This window comes from Oncorhynchus gorbuscha, linkage group LG21 (genome assembly GCF_021184085.1).
Source record: "Oncorhynchus gorbuscha isolate QuinsamMale2020 ecotype Even-year linkage group LG21, OgorEven_v1.0, whole genome shotgun sequence".
Taxonomy (NCBI): domain Eukaryota; kingdom Metazoa; phylum Chordata; class Actinopteri; order Salmoniformes; family Salmonidae; genus Oncorhynchus; species Oncorhynchus gorbuscha.
Genome location: NC_060193.1, coordinates 26,311,701 through 26,326,008, shown reverse-complemented (window position 1 = coordinate 26,326,008; position 14,308 = coordinate 26,311,701). Strand labels below are relative to the sequence as shown.

At 45.4% G+C, this 14,308-nt stretch overlaps 1 protein-coding gene across 3 annotated transcripts in view; it reads left to right on the top strand.

Annotated features, from left to right (window-relative positions):
- LOC124007724 (DENN domain-containing protein 4C-like) overlaps positions 1-14,308 on the top strand; it is a 75,016-nt gene that overhangs the window by 49,029 nt on the left and 11,679 nt on the right. For 2 of the 3 annotated variants that reach the window (XR_006833998.1, XM_046318447.1), the window contains exons 9-23: positions 21-165; positions 377-552; positions 736-836; positions 1,232-1,450; positions 4,021-4,166; positions 4,497-4,535; positions 4,710-4,843; positions 5,128-5,260; positions 7,681-7,887; positions 8,162-8,290; positions 9,671-9,818; positions 10,066-10,227; positions 10,527-10,652; positions 11,072-11,215; positions 11,403-12,574. Coding sequence is in view for 2 of the 3 variants with exons in the window: in XM_046318447.1 (XP_046174403.1) it covers positions 21-165; positions 377-552; positions 736-836; positions 1,232-1,450; positions 4,021-4,166; positions 4,497-4,535; positions 4,710-4,843; positions 5,128-5,260; positions 7,681-7,887; positions 8,162-8,290; positions 9,671-9,818; positions 10,066-10,227; positions 10,527-10,652; positions 11,072-11,215; positions 11,403-12,574 (3,181 nt within the window). In the remaining variant the exon portion in view is untranslated. The remainder of the gene's footprint in view (positions 1-20; positions 166-376; positions 553-735; positions 837-1,231; positions 1,451-4,020; positions 4,167-4,496; positions 4,536-4,709; positions 4,844-5,127; positions 5,261-7,680; positions 7,888-8,161; positions 8,291-9,670; positions 9,819-10,065; positions 10,228-10,526; positions 10,653-11,071; positions 11,216-11,402; positions 12,575-14,308) is intronic. The other variant, XM_046318448.1, reaches the window with a different exon arrangement.

The window sequence follows — 14,308 nt, the reverse complement described above, 5'->3', positions numbered from 1 at the left end:
TCCTCCTCTCCTCTCCTCAGTGGGGCAGACTACAGTACGTTGCTGATGAACCTGGGCTCTGAGAACTGTGCCACGCTGCTGCACTTTGTCCTGCTGGAGAGTAAGATCCTGCTTCACTCCCTGAGACCCGCTGTACTCACCGGGGTAGCAGAGGCCGTAGTGGCGGTGAGTGATACAGGATATGGTCATTCAGCTTTTAGAATGTTGTAAAAAGGACTATTCAAATAAAATTGTATTGATTAGTTAGTTGGTTGGAGTTTTTATCCAGTTAGCTTTTATATACAGCTTGTGGCCCATGTAGGACTGAATTTAGGTTAAAAGTTCTGTTAAATAAATGTTAAATAAAAGTTCTCTCCATCTGTGTTCTTCTCTCCAGATGATCTTCCCGTTCCAGTGGCAGTGCCCGTACATCCCCCTCTGCCCGCTCTCCCTGGCGGGGGTCCTCAATGCCCCCTTTCCCTTCATCGTGGGTGTGGACTCCCGCTACTTTGACCTTTATGACCCCCCGCCGGACGTGGTCTGTGTGGACCTGGACACCAACACTATTTACCTGTAAGATCCATACACTTTAAAGGAGCATTTCCCCCATTTTGACATGTGGATCTGTTTACACACTTTATCCTGTTGTCGATACCGCCAAACAGTTTTTCGGTACATATATCGCATGTTAAATATTTTGTTATTTACACGAGAATGAGCATATTGCAGAAATACTATTCTGAACCAACTGTGTAGGTCTGATGAAAAGAGACACAGTAACTGGAAAAACCTCCCAAAGAAACCCTGCAAGAGCCTGTTTAACTCCCTGGCCAACCTGCATCACCAGCTGGGCATCGGTAGGTACACATAGTCACAGTCACCTCAACGGGTTTCTCATAGCAATTGCTTCATGGCCAGTGCATTCAGGATAAAAGTACACTAATTGTACGTATGATATAGAAGTGAATTCTTTATGAATAATGTCTTTAGATATAAATTATGAAAGAATTCTAGCTGTCCAGCCGATAATGAGTAAATGGTGCATTCAGCCTGCTATGCTCATGTAATATAATCATAATATATTTGCTTTAGCAGATCCTATTTCCAGTCATGCGAGCATACATTTCACGTACGGGTGTTGCCGGGAATCGAACCCACTAGCTTGGCGTTGCGACAGAGGACCAACTTTTTTGGTATGTTACATTTGAATAAAACGAGAAAGGTAAATATCCGGTCTGGTGGCTGTTTTCAGTGCGTCGGACAGCCCAGGAGGGCTTGGCGGTGGAGATGACCCCCATCGAGGCGGACTTCACCTGGCACAAGAAGATGACCTCCCTGGAGATGGAGATCCAAGAGGCCCTGCTGCGCTTCATGGCCAACATCCTGAAGGGCTACCGCTCTTACCTCAAACCCATCACCCAGGCCCCCTCCGAGAAGGCCACCTCCGCAGACTCACTATACGACCTACAGGGTTAGTGCAGGAAGTGTGTTACCGCTTTTACCTCAAACCCATCACCCAGGCCCCCTCCGAGAAGGCCACCTCCGCAGACTCACTATACGACCTACAGGGTTAGTGCAGGCTGTGTGTTACCGCTTTTACCTCAAACCCATCACCCAGGCCCCCTCCGAGAAGGCCAGCGCTGCAGACTCACTATGTGACCTGCATGATAACAATGGAGAATGGATGGATCATTTTTAGTCCTTAGTCCTTCATTTATTTGCCCAGATCATTAATTGCAGCACCCAGAACAAAATCTTATGCAGGCGCTGTTTTGTAGTTCTCAAGAGACTACACAAAACAGACAAAAGAATAGACAAATGGGTTGTCGATATAAAATTTAAAAAAATAATACTTTGTATACTAACACATCAGAAAAAGAAGGGACCCGCACACCGCTCTTGATAGCGTCACTGCTCTTTAATAAGCTTTACATATCGGCCTTCGTCAGAGCTTTTTAAATTAGCACCCTTATGTAGACCTAGCCCCGCCCACATCCATTCCACCCATCGGAAGGGGTTGGAGTCGAGGGACAACAAATAAGTTCTACCAAATATAACAATATGCATTTCATAACTATTCAAATAAAGTGTGTACATAAAACGTATTAAACACGTCTGTAAATCCACAATGAGGACATCGACCTACCAAGCAAGTTTTCATAAATCATTGGGTATGGCGCAAGAAAACCGTCAGAGTAATCTGAAATAGGGGCATAATTCATGTGCACATACACAACATAACATACATAGGCATTTCATCATTAAGTCCTTTAGGAAAAAATGTCTGGAGGGTGAAAATCCCAAAACATCCTCTTTTACTCAGTGTTATTAATATCACCTCCCTTGTCTGATATCTTAACTTTCTCTCCGAATATCCGAATATTTCTGAAATGCATATTGTTATATTTGATAGCACTTATTTGTTTTCCCTCGACTCCAACCCCTTTCGATGGGTGGAATGGATGTGGGCGGTGCTAATTTAAAAAGCTCTGACGAAGGCTGTGAGGCCGATACGTAAAGCTTATTAAAGATCAGTGATGCTATCGAGCAGTGTGCGGGTCCCTTCTTTTTTCTCATCTTATTCAACGGTTACCATGCACCTGCAAAAAAAGATGGCTCAGATGTGCGAGTGCCTTTTTGAATTTTGAGTATACTAAAACATCAGAAAAGTCCAGTTTGTATTTGTTGCAATCACACACATTTCTCAAAGTATTTAAATTGCGCAATGTATTTTATGCGTTATGTTGTTGTCAACTCCAGGGTCTGTGTTAAACAGAAAGCCTATCTGACTCCTCCAAGTGTTCATAGCAGGCAAATCTCCGATTTCACAGGTCTACTTAGTGATTGCTCAGTGTCGGAAATCAATCATCCATGGCATTAGCTGTAAAGACTTCCACTGACGTAGGAATTTTTGGAAAGGCATCGATCACATCCTCATTTAGGTCCATTGAAGGCCAATGGAAGCTGCAGAACCAGTGGTGAAAGAGCCATTATAAATGTGCAGCTATCTTTATTGGCTACACATCTGGGTTGAATACCTTCACTCTCACTTGTATAATACATTCTGAAGAAAATGTAGTGATATACGGTGCATTCGGAAAGTATTCAGACCCCTTGACTTTTTCCACATTTGTTACGTTACAGCCTTATTCTAAAATGAATTTAATTGTTTTTTCCCCTCATCAATCCACACACAATACCCCACAATGACTGTAGCAAAACAGGTCTTTAGACATTTTTGCAAATGTATTAAAAATGTAAATATCACATTTACATAAGTATTCAGACCCTTTATTCAGTACTTTGTTGAAGAACCATTGGTAGCGATTGCAGCCTTGAGTCTTCTTGGGTATGACGCTTCAAGCTTGGCACAGTTGTATTTGGGGATTTTACCACACACTTTTCTATGCAGGTCCACTCAAGCTCTGTCTGGTTGGATGGGGAGGGTCGCTGCACCGCTATTTTCAGATCTCTCCAGAGATGTTTGATTGGGTTCAAGTCCAAGTTCTGGCTGTGCCACTCAGGGATATTCAGAGACAGAGACACTCCTGCGTTGTCTTGACTGTGGGCTTAGGGTCGTTGTCCTGTTGGAAGGTGAACCTTCACGCCAATCCGAGGTCCTGAGCAGGTTTCAATCAAAGATCTCTCTGTAATTTGCTCCGTTCATCTTTCCCTCAATCCTGACTAGTCTCCCAGTCCTTGCCACTGAAAATCATACCCACAGCATGATGCTGCCACCATGCTTCACCATAGGGATGGTGCCAGGTATCCTCCAGACGTGACGCTTGGCGTTCAGGCCAAATAGTTCAATCTTGGTTTCATCAGACCAGAGAATCTTGATTCTCATGGTCTGAGCAATCCCTCGATTGCTCAGTTTGGCCAGGCGGCCAGCTCGAGAAAAAGTCTGGGTGGTTCCAAACTTCTTCCATTTAAGAATGATAGAGGCCACTGTGTTCTTGGGGACCTTGAATGGTGCAGAAATGTTTCCTGAGTGTTTCCTATGAAATAGGCCCATTGATCTGGCTCTCTGTCCTCTCACAGGGTTTCTGAGGAGCAGGGAGCGCACCCACCAGAAGTTCTACTCCCAGCTGACCAAGACTCAGATCTTCATCCGCTTCATTGAGGAGTGCACGTTCGTCAGCGACAAGGATACGGGCCTGGCCTTCTTCGACGACTGCATTGAGAAGGTGAGCATTGACAAGAACCAGGCATCAGGGATCCGTGTTGGAGCCAATTCCATTCGGACTCCCATCAAGCCAGGAAGTGAATTGAATTGAAAATGTACCCCCAAACCCTGCTAGACAAGAATATGTCTTCCCTCTATCATCCTAGTGCCTCAGACAGACGTACATTTTCAAACCTAATTTCTGTGGCATTTTTCAGCTTCCACCGTTTCCCATGAAAGACCTTTTTGTTACGTGTTGTTTTATGGTCGGAACATTCCTCCAATGGAGTCTGACGGAGGAAGGCTCATTTCCTCTGATTGAATCTGTTCCTTTCACTTTTTCCCCCTGCAGCTATTTCCCTCCGATAAAGGCAACGACAAAGGCACTAAGGTAATCCCTCACACCGTAATCATGTTTTAACACATCTCCTTTTCCAACTGGGGTCTGTCAACTTTTTATGCATCGATTAGAAGAATGGTTTTTGATCTGGTTGTGGTGATTTTATTTGTCTGTGTGTGTACGGCCATGTGCGTGGACTCTGACAACATGTCTCCCTCTCCACAGGTGGAGGGTGAGTCCTCAGAGGACACCAAGCTTATGGAACTAGACGAATCACAGAAGAGCGAGCACACTGTCTTCGTCATGCCCCCAGAACCCCCCGCCACCGAGGAAGGGTCCGACCCCCCTGCCCACTACAGGTGAGCTTATACCCCTCTAATTCCTGCTGCACCACTAACACATTGGCATTACTATAACACCAGTGAGCCTGGTAGTGTTTTATAGTGTGAGCGTAGTATGAGTAAATCTGTGGTGAAAAGTTGACCCAAGACCTGGCCAGGAGGATCGGAAGCGGGTCTGCATTGGCTTCTCTCTCATACCTGTGGCATTTCCCTTTTCTCTGCTCTCTCTGTGTGTCTCTCTCTCTCTGTCCCTCTGTCTGTCTCTCGGTCACTCTCTCTCTCCCCTTCTCCCTCTCTTTTAGTTATAAGAGTTTTCCACGGTTGTGTATGGACCTGTTTGACCGCCCCAGGGAGGTGATACCAGCACTGAGGAGTAGTACACCTGGGGCCAGCCTGTCCAGCAGCCCTGCACTACTGGCCAAGCGGACCAAGCAGGTACACGATCACACAGTCAGACAGATAAGCAGGTGCAACTGTTTGCTTTATTGCAGCTTTGTAGGGAAGGGGGGAAAACAACAAAAGAAACTGACAACACATTCCGGTACTTTCCTGATTGTTCTGGTTCTACCCACTGTAAGCTTGCTGTACTAACCACCTAACCACTTCCCCAGTCAGGGAATAACCTAACCTAGTAATTTTCTCAGGCTGTGATGGTTCCAATAACAATAAATGACTCACCACAGTCACCAGCAGAAACTTATTTACAGTAGGTCAGAGGGGTTCAAAGCCAGTCTGCACGCGTCAGCCTCCAACACTAGCTTTTATTTGGACAGGGATGGAAGTGCAGGAAGAGTGAGGCCTGTGTGTGTTAGAGGCATGGTCGAATTAATTAGGGCCGATTTCAAGTTTTATAACAATTAGGTAATCGTTGTTTTTGGACGCCGATTATGGCCGATTTACATTGCAATCCACGAGAAGACTGCATGGCAGGCTTGACCACCTGTGCGAGTGCAGCAAGGAGCCAAGTTAAGTTGCTAGCTAGCATTAAACTTAACTTATAAAAAACAATCAATCTTAACATAATCACTAGTTAACTACACACGGTTGATGATATTACTAGTTTAATTAGCTTGTCCTGCGTTGCAAATAATCAATGCGGTGCCTGTTAATTTATCATTGAATCACAGCCTACTTCGCCAAAAGGGTGATGATTTAACAAGCGCATTTGCGAAAAAAGCACAGTCGTTGCACCAATGTGTACCTAACCATAAACAGCAATGCCTTTCTTTAAATCAATACACAAGTATATATTTTTTAAACCTGCATATTTAGTCAAAAGGAATTCATATCAGCAGGCAATATTAACTAGGAAAATTGTGTCACTTCTCTTGTGTTCTGGGTATATGCAGCAGTTTGGGTCGCCTGGCTCGTTGCGAACTGTGTGAAGACCATTTCTTCCTAACAAAGACCGTAATTAATTTGCCAGGATTTTACATAATTCTGACATAACATTGAAGGTTGTGCAATGTAACAGCAATATTTAGACTTATGGATGCCACCCATTCGATATAATACGGAACGGTTCTGTATTTCACTGAAAGAATAAACGTTTTGTTTTCTAAATGATAGTTTCCGGATTTGACCATATTAATGACCTAAGGCTCATATTTCTGTGTTTATTATAATGAAGTCTGATTTGATATTTGATAGAGCAGTCTGACTGAGCAGCGGTAGGCAGCAGCAGGCTCCTAAGCGTTAATTCGAACAGCACTTTCCTGTGTTTGCCAGCAGCTCTTCGCAATGCTTGAAGCACAGCGCTGTTTATGACTTCAAGCCTATCAACTCCTGAGATCAATATTATAGTGCCTGTAAGAACATCCGATAGTCAAAGGTACATGAAATACAAGTAGTATAGAGAGAAATAGTCCTACAATTTCTATTATAACTACAACTTAAAACTTCTTACCTGGGAATATTGGAGACTCATGTTAAACGGAACCACCTGCTTTCATATGTTCTCATGTTCTGAGCAATTAACTTAAACATTAGCTTTTTTACATGGCACATATTGCACTTTTACTTTCTTCTCCAACACTGTGTTTTTGCATAATTTATATCAAATTGAGCATGTTTCATTATTTATTTGAGACTAAATTGATTTTATGTATAAATAAATATATTAAGTTAAAATAAGTGTTCATTCAGTATTGTTGTAATTGACAATTACAACAATACGGAATTAACATTTTTATTTTAATAATATATATATTTTATACAACTTTTTAAAATGTAATCGTCCGATTAATCGGTATCGGCTTTTTTCCCTTCAATAATCGTTATCAGCGTAGAAAAATCGTCATCGGGCGACCTCTATTGTGTGTGTCTGCGCGGAGGGAAAGGGGCCTCTTGTGACCTATTTTCTAGTATAATAGACCTCCCAGGAAACTATACTTGTTGTCTTTTCTCCCTCTTTCGTGGGAGGCCAATATGTTGTTCCAGTTCCAACTGAAATGTATGTGTATTTTTGTCTGGCATATTAACATATTCACACATATTCTCACCACAGGCACAAACACATACTGTAGTTGTGGGTGTCGGGACAGGATGTCAAGCCAATGTGTGGGCGTTGTTATGTCTAAGCTGCTCTTGTCTACGCTCTCGCCTCAGAAGGCCACGAGCAGTCTTTGTTGGCCATTGTTCTACGGAGGGATGGGAGGTTCACTATTAGGAACGTGCACAGTCACACTCACTCCAACTCTCTCCTCCCAACTCTAACCATCAGGAAATGGTGAAGGAGAATAATCGGAAATACATCATCTAAAATCAATCATAATCAGTCAATTGCGTGCACGTCCCCCACCCCCATAAAAGGGACAAATAAAAGTCATTGAACTGAACTCTGTGTCCCGCCACAGGAGATCAAGCTGGCCTACAAGATGGCCAAGCGCTTCTACTCCAACCCTCCGCTGTGGGCCAAGTGTCTGTTCAGCCACTGCTACAGCCTGTGGTTCATCTGCCTGCCCGTGGGGGTGAGGCTGGCTCAGTCCAAGAGCTGGGCCATGCAACAGGCCTACAACGTCCTGCTCAAGATGAGGACATCTGAGGTGGAGGTGCTGGATGAGGTAAGGGAAGCTTGGGGTTTACTGGGTGTGTGGAGGGGGTAGGTATAGGGTCGTGAGTGCTTATGATTGGTTGTCTGTTGACGTATGCGGACATAAGTGTGTGTGTGTGTGCATTTGTCTGAGAATGTTTGTGAACAAGTCTTTGTGCGTGTGTGTGCTCCCATATAATCGCTTCCATTACAGTGATGACAACTTCAGTGGAAGTCTACTGTAGCCATTAGGTTTTTATCTTGTTGTGTCCTCTCACACATAGCCACCCTCTGTCCCTCCGTAGGTGTGTTACCGTGTAGTGATGCAGCTGTGTGGCGTGTACGGTCAGCCTGTCATGGCCGTCCGTGTCCTGGTGGAGATGAAGAAGGCAGGGGTGCACCCTAACGCTATCACCTACGGATACTACAACAAGGTAGGGTACTTATACCAGCCCATACACATGCATACGCTCCCATTTCACTCCCTTCGCCCTTAACCTTTAACCTGTTGCGACGAGCAATCCCGTATCCGGGAGCGTAATTATAGCCTCAAGCTCATTACCATAACGCAACATTAACTATTCATGAAAATCGCAAATGAAATGAAATAAATATATTGGCTCACAAGCTTAGCCTTTTGTTAACAACACTGTCATCTCAGATTTTCAAAAAATGCTTTTCAACCGTAGCATTTGTGTAAGAGTATTGATAGCTAGTATAGCATTAAGCCTAGCATTCAGCAGGCAACATTTTCACAAAAACAAGAAAAGCATTCAAATAAAATAATTTACCTTTGAAGAACTTCGGATGTTTTCAATGAGGAGACTCTCAGTTAGATAGCAAATGTTCAGTTTTTCAAAAAATATTATTTGTGTAGGAGAAATCGCTCCGTTTTGTTCATCACGTTTGGCTGAGAAAAAAAACAGAAAATCAAGTCATTACAACGCAAACTTTTTTCCAAATTAACCCCATAATATCGACAGAAACATGGCAAACGTTGTTTAGAATCAATCCTCAAGGTGTTTTTCACATATCTATTCGATGATAAGTCACTCGTGGCAGTTTGGTTTCTCCTCTGTTCAAAATGGAAACATGCATGCATCTGGAGATTACGCAATAGTTTCGACGGAGGACACCGAGCGGACAACCTGGTAAATGTAGTCTCTTATGGTCAATTTTCCAATGATATGCCTACAAATACGTCACAATGCTGCAAACACCTTGGGGAAACGACAGAAAGTGTAGGCTCTCTCCTTGCCCATTCACAGCCATATAAGGAGACATTGGAACACAGCGCCTCAAATCTGGCTCACTTCCTGTATGAAATTTCATCTTGGTTTCGCCTGTAGCATGAGTTCTGTGGCACTCACAGACAATATCTTTGCAGTTTTGGAAACGTCAGAGTGTTTTCTTTCCAAAGCTGTCAATTATATGCATAGTCGAGCATCTTTTCGTGACAAAATATCTTGTTTAAAACGGGAACGTTTTTCATCCAAAAATTAAATACTGCCCCCAGAGGTTCAAGTGGTTCATGTTCGGTCTGGATATTAGGATGTGTAGTTGTGGATCTTCACCCATATTGCTTAGGCCTTACATAACTGCAACCGGTTAGGGCACTTAAAGGAACAGTGCAAGATTTGTAGGCTTCCAGTCATTGCGCTAGTTTGCAATGTCTGGCCAAACTACCTTCAACTTCAAACTTCACGCAGGGACAAAAATGTCTACAATCTCACGCTATCCCTTTAAACTAGCCTAAACAAATACCTCAATCCAAAGTATGTCAGTGTTCATCTCCTCTCCACTCATTTCTCCAGGCTGTTCTGGAAGGCCCCTGGCCCAGTCGGAACCGCAGTGGGCTCTTCATGTGGGCCAAGGTGCGCAACGTGGCGCGCGCTCTCTCTCAATTCAAACAGGCAGTCCACCGGATGCCCTCCATGGAAGGACCCACCGTCATCACGACAGGTGAGGTGTCCGAACACAGAGACCGAGCATGGGAGAGAGTCAATCACTTAGGTTGGAATGCAATCGCCACAGTTGTTGCACCAAATGCATATAACTTTCTACACTTTTTATATATTTTAGCTATGTAATGTACCTGTGCTTGTATGTAGGACAATACTCTCTATTTACAATATACTGTAGAAGCTATGTTTGTTTGTATTGGACTTAAATGGTTAAGTGCAGTAGCTCCCTTTTTTTGCTTGCTCAGGAAGTGATTTAGGCCCGTCAGCGGGCGGCTTGGCGAGCAGCGACGGCGACCGGCTGAGCCACGGGAGTGCAGACAGCTCCAGCGAGGCAAACGGAGAGGATCACACCCTGTTCGCACGCAGCCTCATCATAGCAGACACTGCAGACAACCACTGCAGCAGAGGTAGACTGTAGCCTGGAGACACTGGACAAAGTCCCTACATGTACAGCTTCCCCTATCCCCGAACTATTAGCCCCTAGCTACTCGCCTGTTAGCCCCTAGCTACTTGCCTGTTAGCCCCTAACCTCTCGTCTATAGCCCCTGGCTACTAGTCCCTAGCCTCTAGCCCTTAGCTCCTAGCCTCTAGCTCCAACACCCTAACTTCTTGCACCTACAGCGCCGAGCCTCTTGTCCCTACCCTTCAGAAGTGCACAGATCTGAAAAGACTGGGTAGATTAAGACAGTATGTTTGTGTCCCGCAGGAGTTCAGCCTGATCAAGGCTACGGCTCTAAAGATGAGTTGCACCAGGACCTAGTGGATTTGGCTCAATCAGCAGCCCTTGTAATCGCTGTGGATCAGTGCAGCAAGTCCGCAGCACAGCACAACGGTAACCAGCTCAGCCCCCCCCCGCCATCTCAGGCATAACATACGATAGTTTTGGCGAGAGTTCATCTGCAAGATGAGAAGGCAGTGTGTCAGACTTTCGTATTCAATTTTCTTTGTTGACGAGCATAAATAAAATAACAAATAATTCAATGCCGGCGGTGCATAAAGATGTACTTACCACAGATGCCTCGTTTGCTCAGTTTGCAGTATTGTACATTGCTCTCCGTTACTCTTACTTGTTTTTGTATTGGCAGTAGCAAAGTATACATGTAGATTGGACAGATTTTATTGTTACGTTGAACCCTGTCGTGCGGCGTACTTTAAACCCCCTATGGGTACTGCTAAAAACAATGACGTCATATCTGAATTCCTCTTTCCTTTATGCACCTTCGCCATTAGTGTGCAATCTTGTCTCGTCAGGTGGGGACATAGCTGGCTCGGTGGACAGTGCAGTGGCTGTAGCAGAGCCCCCCAGCCCTGTGAAAGCACTCCCACATGTCCCTAGCATCGTCAAACTGTCCACAGGGGCGAGTTTTGATACCGCCATGAAGAGAGGAGACGCTGGTGAGTGACGGGCGCAGACTCGAACCTAAATCTTAACCTTATCCGAGGTTTACACATTTGATATTTGTGGTTACATGTTTGTCTTTAAACAGCACTGAACTCTGCTTATGGTTATTGGGGGAAATTGTGGACAGGAAATGTCCCCCCGGTAATGAAGGCATGCCTATGTGTTCATCTCTACCGACAGCCCCTGGGAAGCTGTTCTCTCTGCGCAGCCAGAGCGAGGACATCTCCCTGCCGGTTGAGGGTAGGTCTGCAGCTCCGGGTGGCTCCGGGGTGGCGGGGCCTGCGGTCCAGGTCCAGCGCCAGAAGGCCTTCTCGGAGCGCAGCTGCAGCTTCAGTGCCGAGAGCCGTGCCGGCATGCTGATGGAGAAACATGGTGTGGACCACATCGTCAGCCGCATGGGCGCCGATGCACGGATCTTGGAAGCGGCTCTCTCTGGGGGCGGCACCACCCCCCCACCTTCAAAGCCGCTTCCCAGTGCGGCCAAAGCCCTCTTTAAGGACCTGGAGTTGGAGTCTGAGGGGCGGGGTCCGATGCTGGGGAAACTATCAGAGGAGGAGGGGCCAGTAACGGACCCAACCCCACTGGAGGAGGGGTTAGGGAAAGAGGAGAAGAGGATGAAAGGTGACCGGAAGGAGGCAGGAGTGGAGGATGAGATGGGTCTAAAGTTGGAGGAGGAAGATGAGGAAAGAGATTCAGGGGGGAGGGGCTCTATTTCTCTGCCAACCTTGGAGATTAAGGAGGTGCAGGTAGGGGCAGACCCCCTCTCCCTCCTTGTCTCGGAGCATGAGGAGTTAGCCTCCGTAACCAGTCAGGAGCTGCCGCAATCCCTGCCCGCCATGGTGTCCCGAAACCTGGCAGACGAGATTGAGATGTACATGAGCCTCCGGAGCCCGCTTGGCCCCAAATCCTGTAGCATGGAGCTCCACCAGGAGGGCCAGGGAGGGGACCCTTCCCCAGATGCTGCCCCAGTGAAGCAACCTCAAGAACGGAGGTCCAGCCTCCCCGTGCCCCCTGTCAAACACCCAGGGGGGTCAAGCGGGGACACAACGCCTAAACGCAGCCCCGCAGCAGTCACGCGCTCCAAGACCTTCGCCGTGAAGGCCTCCAGAAGCCCTGCAACTTCCAGGGGTGTTGTGGCCAGCCCAAGATCATCGCCGCTGACTGCGCTGGTGAGGTCGTCGCAGAGTGGTTCGCTGGGGTCGGTCATCAACTCCATCTCGGGCATGAAGATGGACACCCTGCTCTCGGGTCCCAAGATAGACGTGTTGAAATCAGGCATGAAGCAGGCAGGGAACCTGGCCAGCAAGGTGTGGGGCGCTGTGGCCTCAGCCTACTCTTACTCTGACGACGAGGTGAGCGGGGATGGACTGCAGAACATGCATACATAGCTTGATTAACTAAAAGATCAAGTAAAATGGTCATTAATTGCACAATTATAACCTGCAAAAGTCAGATGACATACAGTGAGGTCTGAAATGATTGACACCCTTGACAAAGATTAACAGAAATTACTGTATAAAATAAGGAATTCAAATACTGAGCTGTATTGTATGCAACAAAAAAAGGTAAGTTATGCTATTTTATACTAATACAATTGTTTGGTGCAAGAGATTTTGTTTAAAGAAGTAATACTTTTTTTCTCAAAGTTGGGTGTAAAAATTGACACCTCTGTTTTAAATACCTTTTAATACCACACTTTACAAGGATAAAGGCACTTAGCCTTTCAAAAGAAATGTTTTATGAGATTGGAGAACATATTGGGAGGAATCTTAGACCATTCCTCCATACAGAACATTTCCAAATCCTTGATATCCTTCATCTGCTCCAGGGGAGAATGACTGCCCCTGCTCTCCCTCTCATTGAAGCCATGGAAGTTCAAGGCCGACCGTGGTACTGCAGGCAGAAAACAGGATCCCCCATTATAGTAAATGGAAAAATTGCAATCTCTGTGTAAATACAAAAAATAGTACCAATAATTGCTTCTAATTGACCAGATGTATGTCGTACACAAGTTATAAGGATCATTTAGTTGCTTTTGGCAACCTACAGTACCCCTGGTCGTTCTTCAATTTGAGTAACTTTTTTATTTATTTTACCTTTATTTTACTAGGCAAGTCAGTTAAGAACAAATTCTTATTTTCAATGACGGCCTAGGAACAGTGGGCAGAACCATGGGGACGACAGATTTGTACCTTGTCAGCTCGGGGATTCGAACTTGCAACCTTTCGGTTACTAGTCCAACGCTCTAACCACTAGGCTACCCTGCCTCCCCAGTGAGTGAGAGGGGCAGCACTGAACTAGCCTGCAACATCACTTCCTGGAGTAGCTCAAACTGTCCATGTTGTCTACATGAGATGCCATCTTAACTGACTTAATTTTGGCTTCAATGCGCTATCGAGTCTTCACATGGTAATTAATAGTGTCACGTGATTGATGGGTTTGTCCATTAATATATGCAGGAATTGGTCTGCAGTTATAGAAGCAAAATAGCCCCATAACCACTGTTTAATTTGAGACGGATCCTGCCGGAACAGGTTTATGATTTGCGCAACATTGTAGCCTATAGACCAACGTGTGGCCATTGCTGTGGTGAGAGAGAGAAGCGCACCTGTATCTCTCTCAGAACCAGAATCCCTTTCTATGATCGGGTTCCCTCTCTGCTCTGATAGACAGGAGCCTGACACTACCATCTCTCCAGAGTCATACTTCATCATTTATTTCCTTATAGAATCATGGCCATGGGAAGGATGCTGGTGGTGCCACGGCACCCCTGATAAATTAAAATATATTTGCCAAAGTTCTAGAATTACTGCCAACTGTTCAGAAATAAATTAACTCATTCAGAAGACTACACCAGGAGTAGCCACGAGGATCAATATACTTTTTAATTCATGCTTAACTGTAGAGTGTAGCCCAATCACAAGGCATTGCCTACAGTCGGAAATGCGCGGCAAATCTGTCAGTGAACAGCATGCAGCCAAAACATGCCTTTCGCAATACTTCAAATACAATCGTGGGAAAACACAGGTTGGAAAGTAAATGGCTCCTGCTGAAAAGAGAAGAGTAATCTGCCTGTAGGCCACTAA